Genomic DNA, 6473 nt, shown 5'->3' on the forward strand with positions numbered 1-6473 from the left:
ATCGATTTCATTTTGGTCCTTGCCATCAATCCACTAACGAAAACCTCCTATGTGATAGACGGAATGCCCTGTTTGTTGATGTGGTGCTAATATGGCTATTAAAATATTATTTAAAAAAATTATTTGGCATTTTTTAAATGCCACATTAGCATTTTAATTTTTAAATTATTTTGGGCAAAAGAGTTTTTAAAATATTTAAATAAATAAAAAATATAAAAACGAAATTCTGAAATTCTGAAATTCTAAATTTTTAAATTTTAATTAAATTAATATTTTTTTAATCTAAAATCAAAATTTTTTTTTAATTTAAATGATTTTTTTTTTCATTAGACCATTTTTTTCATTAGCCCATTTTGAACCCGTGGTCTGGGTTTAGAGAGAGAGAGAGAGATGAGGAGATAATGAGATGAGGTCGGCGGTGGTCTAGAGCAGATCAGGGGAAAAGGAACCTTTGAACCCCTCTTCGACTTCGACTTCTCTACTATTTCCTCTTCGACTTCTCCATGTGCCAAGTAAGCCACCATGAATGGCGAAACCTCTCTCTACCTCACCCTTTCTTTTCCTCTCTCAGGCCTAATCCCAGCCATGCCCAGAACCCTTACCTCCACCCCTACCATTCACCAATGCCGCCACCCTAGGCAGTGGCTCTCAAACCCATATGATTGGGTTGACGAGGGAGATGGTGGGTTTCGAGTGATGCAGAGCTTTTGATAAGCGGTTGTTTGGGTGATTTGGGTTGTGGATCTTGGACGATGATGCCATCAGCTCCACTGCAACACTACCACCATGAGAAATATTGTATTAGGATAATAATTTTTGGTTGAATGTATAATTGACTTTTGAGTAAGAATTTGTGTACAAATTTTGGAATATTTTGGGTTTCTATTATTTTGTTCTTAGGATTGAATATTCTGGGTTTGTTGTTTTTATGTGTTCATGATCAAGATAAATTTGGAATAGGAATTAGATAACTTGAATGTGAAAGAGTTTATGGGTTTGCTGGAGATTGGTTGGTTTGTTAGATTTATTTCTTGTTTTCCTGGCATTGATGGAGATTGGATTTGGTTGCTGGGTTTGTTTCTTGGATTTGAGAAGAACATGAAGAACAAACTGTTATGTTCTTACAAAAAAATAATGAAAAGTAAAAAATAAAAATTAGATTTAAGACTTTTTTTTTTTTTAAAAAAGAAAAACTTAATTTAGTTTTTTGTTTAAATTTTCTGACATGACTTTTAAAAAAAATTAAAATGCTGATGTGGTATTTAAAAAGTGCCAAATAATTTTTTTAAATAATATTTTAATGGTCACGCCAGTGCCACATCAACAAGCAGAGCATTCTGTCTGCCACGTAGAAAGTTTCCGTTAGTGGGTTGACAGTAAAGACCAAAATGAAATCAATTTTCATTTTTTAGGGACAACATTAGTATTGAAATCAATTTTGAGACCAAAATGGGAATTGACTCAAAATGTAGGGACTAAAAGTACATTTTTGTCTTTTTTTTTTTTTTTTTTACGCCAAAGGTACACAGTGGTAGGAGAGATGATATTTAAACCTTAAATGTTTTTATTAAAAATATTAAGAGATGTTAGTTGAATTTTAAGACTCTTTAGAAGCCTTATATATTCTAAATTAACAAAACTTAGGTATAGTACTTTAGATGATGTTCTTTAAGTTTCTCTCTTAAAATTCAGTCATGTGACTACTTAACTAAAAAATACACTCCAATTTCATGAGAAAAAATTTATATGCAAAATTTTAAAAAGAGAACTTAAAGAACAAATATTAGATCTAAATCTTGCTCTTTTTAAAGCTAATAAAAAAGGTGTTCTTTTGTATGTGGTATTAGAGCATCTCCAGCAGTTTCGGTAAAGCCAAATTTGGACCACCAAATGACACTGTTCATCTCTCCAGCAGCTTCTCCATACGCACAGGTTCTCTAAATTATTTTTTGAAGTTGCTACAGTAATTCTCTTAATTTAGAGAACACTGTAGCAACTTCAAACCATTATTTTATCCTAAAAAAATATCCGGCTGAATAAAAAAAAATTCTTTCTCTTTCCTCCTCTCTTCTTTGTTCATCTGTGTCCCTCTCAAACGGTAACACAATCAACACAAACACAGTAACAGATCAAGAACATGAAAAAATAAAAATTTAATTAAAAAAAAAAAAAAAAAAAAAAAAAAAAAAAAAAAAAAAAAAAAAAAAAAAAAAAAAAGATGGGCGAAGGCCATGTCGGCTGTGCGTGCGTGCGTGTGGGTGTGTGTGTGTGTGTGTGTATGTGTGTGTGTGTGAAGTGAGCTGAAGAGGAAAGAAAATAGAAGTAGAAATAGAAAAAGTAAAAACAGAAAGAGCTAGAGAAAGAGAGAAAGAGAGATAGCTGAAGAAGAAGAAGTGCTCCGGAATGAGCTAGAAGAAAAAGAAAAAGAAGGTAGATAGAGGAAAGGAGTGGGATACGTGGGTGGTGGAGAAAAAACCAAGGGAAAAAAAGAAAAAAGAAAAGAAAAGAAGAAGAAACGTGTCCAGATGGGGGTGGAAGGGAAAAATAATATAAAAAATAAAAAATTGCAATAAAGAAATGATACCACAATATTTTCACAATAAATTTTAAGTAACGGATTGTTATTAGATAATATTGATGAGCAAAAAAATAATTTCAGTAGTGGGTTCAAATTAGAACTAGTAACAACTTTTCACATAAATTTTGTTATAAAAGTATTGCGTAAAATGTTGTGAATATAACACTTCCCATTAAAAATATAGTTGTTAAAAAAAGAATAAATGATGATTAAAAAAGAATAAATAATGAATGAAGAAATAATATTTAAATGAGATAGAGAATGTGATAGAGAATCTGTTGGAAAGTGTATTTGAAAAAGTGAGTATGTAAAAGTTAAATGTCACTGTTCATTCTCCAAACTGTAAAAAATTTGAAGAAGTTGTTGGAGATGCTCTTAGCATTGCTGATATTCAATGATGTAAGATTACATATTACTTACGTGAAAGTGAGGTCATAATTAATTTGCGATAATTCGAAGGGATTTTTCTCCTGCACAGGTCAGGTATAAATTAAACGGACAAATGCATAAATAAAGCGCATATTCTTTTTCTCGTAAACAGGTGTTACGACTTTAGATAAGAGGACGTCTTAAATTCCTGAATGCACAGCGATTATTGACCATTTGTCATTACTTTATAACTTGACGTCACTTTTAAAGTAGTATTAAAGATTCAGTAAATTTAATCGGTGGAACTGGTGTCCAGGGGTGAGCGCTACTGAAAATTCTATTATTTATATAAGAGTTTGACTTATTTTCATGACAGATACGTTTTTTTTTTTTTTTTTAATATACAATAGTAAGTGATAGTGAATTTTAATTTTTACATTTTATTTAGTTAGTAAGTGATGTGATAATTTCTTATTAAAACATAAAGAGATTTATTTAAAAAGTATTATAGGTAAGTCAAACTCATTATATAAACTTTATATTCTAATGTGCCTTCAATCGTCAAAAAAAGTAATTAAAATATAAATTTATTATTTTTTTAAGTGAAATTAATCATGTTTTTGTCATATCAGCTTATAAGTTTTTTGTAATAAATTTTTTAATACCTTTAATATTTTCCTTATTAACATAATAATTGACAATTTCATTAATAAAATTGTTGAAGTTCACTAATTACATTTATTATCACATTATTTTGTAAGCATTTAATTTATAATGAGTTTACCTTTTTTTCTTATAATTATTATACACCGGTTATAATATATCAACTTAGCAATTGCGAATAAAATTATGAGATATTTTGCGTCACTAAACTTTATTTATTAGTTAGATTAAAATCCAACAATAACATTTATATATTATCACCTCAAATTGTAAGTCTAATGTAATAAATTTTGTAACAATTTTAGCATTTTCCAAATTGTAAGTCTAATTATTTCCCAAAATTTGTTCCCAAACCCACCTTGGAATACACACACTAATAGACACCACACCCATCGTGACTATTGTGCCTACTTCATGGATGGGCAATCCCATCCCAAATGTTGACCCAATAGTGCTTAGACTACTCGCTGTTAAGCTATTTTCAATGCATACGTTTTCTCTCTTTCTTATCTCACCAAACACAACTAGAATCATGTATTCTATTAATCAATAATATTCTGGATATATAGAGCCATTCCCATGCTTAGTAGTCGATTAAAAAGTAATAATTCAAACAAGTCAGCTGTAAACAGAAAGGACAAAACTTAGTTTAGGTATTGTTTTTTAAGTTCTCATCTTAAAATTCAGCCATGTGAATACTTAATTAAAAAATACAGTTCCATTCAATGAAAAAAAATTCATATAACAAAATCTTAAGGGAAAAAAAACTTAAGAAACAGTACTTAAGTATGGTACCTAAATCTTACCCAATCAGAAAATATCAACCATTCACAATCTTACAAATCAGCAAATTAAAAAAAAAAAGTATATATGTTTTAAAGTTATTCATCTGTGTATATATAGTACTTCGTGAAATCCTATTGTTTGCACTTCACCTTGTACTCCCAAAACCATGGAACACACCCAAGTTCAGAAACCACCCCACATAGCCATTGTGCCCACTCCAGGGATGGGCCATCTGATCCCACTAGTTGAGCTAGCTAAGAAACTCGTCCTCCACCACCATTTCTTCGTTACATTCATCATCCCCACTGATGGTTCACCCATAAAATCTCAAAAAGCCGTCCTAGAATCCCTTCCTAATGCCATATCCTACATCTTTCTCCCACCTGTGAGCTTTGATGACCTCCCTAAGGATGTTAGACCTGAGACCTTGATCGTACTCACTCTGACACGGTCCCTCCCTGCACTAAGAGATTCATTCAAGGTCTTAGCTGAGTCAACTCGGCTAGTTGCATTAGTCGCTGATTTATTCGGTGTGGATGCCTTTGATGTGGCTAAAGAGTTTGGCGCTTTGTCCTATATTTTTTTCCCTACAAACGCTTTGTCTTTGTCATTGATCTTTCATATACCAGAGCTTGATGAAACATTCTCTTGTGAGTACAAAGAATTGCCTGAACCGGTCAAATTGCCCGGGTGTGTACCTGTCCAAGGGATTGATATTCTAGACCCAATTCAAGATAAAAAGAATGATACCTACAAAAGGGTTCTACACGTTGCCAAAAGATACCCCTTTGCTGATGGAATCATGGTTAATAGCTTCATGGATTTGGAGCCAAGTGCTTTGAAAGCTTTGATGGAAGGAGCTAAAGAGGGTAAGCCACCTGTTTACCCAATTGGACCTCTAATTCAGTCCGGTTTATCTCGTGGGGTTGATGGGTCTGAGTGTTTGAATTGGTTGGAAAAGCAGCCAAGTAGGTCAGTGTTATATGTTTCTTTTGGTAGTGGTGGGACTCTTACACATGAGCAGCTAAATGAGTTAGCCTTAGGACTTGAATTGAGTGGGCAAAGGTTTCTTTGGGTTGTTAGGAGCCCACATGAAAATGCAAGTGCCAATTACTTTAGTGTCCAAAGCTTCAAAGACCCTTTTGATTTTCTTCCTAAGGGGTTCTTAGAAAGGACCAAAGAGGTGGGTTTAGTGGTTCCCTCTTGGGCTCCTCAAACCCAGGTCTTGAGCCATGGCTCGACTGGTGGGTTCTTGAGCCATTGTGGGTGGAACTCAATCCTAGAGAGTATTGTGCACGGCGTGCCTATAATTGCATGGCCACTCTACGCAGAGCAAAGGATGAATGCTGTATTGTTAGCTGATGATTTGAAGGTTGCATCGAGAGTCAAAGTGAATGATAAAGGCTTGGTGGGACATAAAGATATTGCAAACTACGCAAGAGGCTTAATTGAAGGAGAAGAAGGGAAATTGCTTCGGAACAAAATGAAAGGACTAAAGGATTCAGCCGCAAAGGCTTTGAGCCAAGATGGGTCGTCTACGAAATCACTAGCAGAGGTCACTCAGATATGGAAGAGCCACAAAAAATAATTTGCTTTCCATAAAGTGATAAGAAAGATCAACACGATGTGTTTTCTTGTGCTCGGTCTTGAATTCATTTTACTTTTAGTGTGCTTTTGTTTGCTTGTATGGAACGTATCTTTATTTAAGGATTAAAATAAATGAATAAATAAATAGGGATATATTGAATTCATCTTGATTGATTGTGGTGGAATTGCTGTAGCAGCGGAACTTATCTTATTGTCACGCTGCACGACTGCGTATATTGTCGTGTTCTAAAATCTTAGTTGTAGCACTGGAACTTTTTTGTTTTTTGTTTTTGAGAAAGACAGTATCTTCATAACTGATATACTAATGTACAATATTTATAGTGGTAGAACTCATACCCATGCCTGAGACTTGAGCTAACATGCCTCAAGGCATGGGTTCGAGCTCCCTGCTAGCAGTGTGTTATGGCTTCTTATACCTCACTTACAAGTTGTTCACCTATTTCATTAGCAACTGTGATGTTCAGTTTTA

At 33.4% G+C, this 6473-nt stretch overlaps 1 protein-coding gene across 1 annotated transcript; it reads left to right on the forward strand.

The window, feature by feature from the left end:
* The first annotated feature begins 4521 nt into the window (after nucleotides 1–4521).
* Nucleotides 4522–6147, forward strand: LOC112010757 (hydroquinone glucosyltransferase). The gene has a single exon (XM_024043111.2). The coding sequence runs from the start codon at nucleotides 4563–4565 to the stop codon at nucleotides 5982–5984; it is 1422 nt and encodes a 473-aa protein (XP_023898879.1). The 5' UTR covers nucleotides 4522–4562; the 3' UTR covers nucleotides 5985–6147.
* The last annotated feature ends 326 nt before the right edge of the window (nucleotides 6148–6473 follow it).

The sequence above is a fragment of the Quercus suber genome, unplaced genomic scaffold (genome assembly GCF_002906115.3).
Source record: "Quercus suber isolate HL8 unplaced genomic scaffold, Cork oak 2.0 scaffold_644, whole genome shotgun sequence".
NCBI classification, from domain to species: domain Eukaryota; kingdom Viridiplantae; phylum Streptophyta; class Magnoliopsida; order Fagales; family Fagaceae; genus Quercus; species Quercus suber.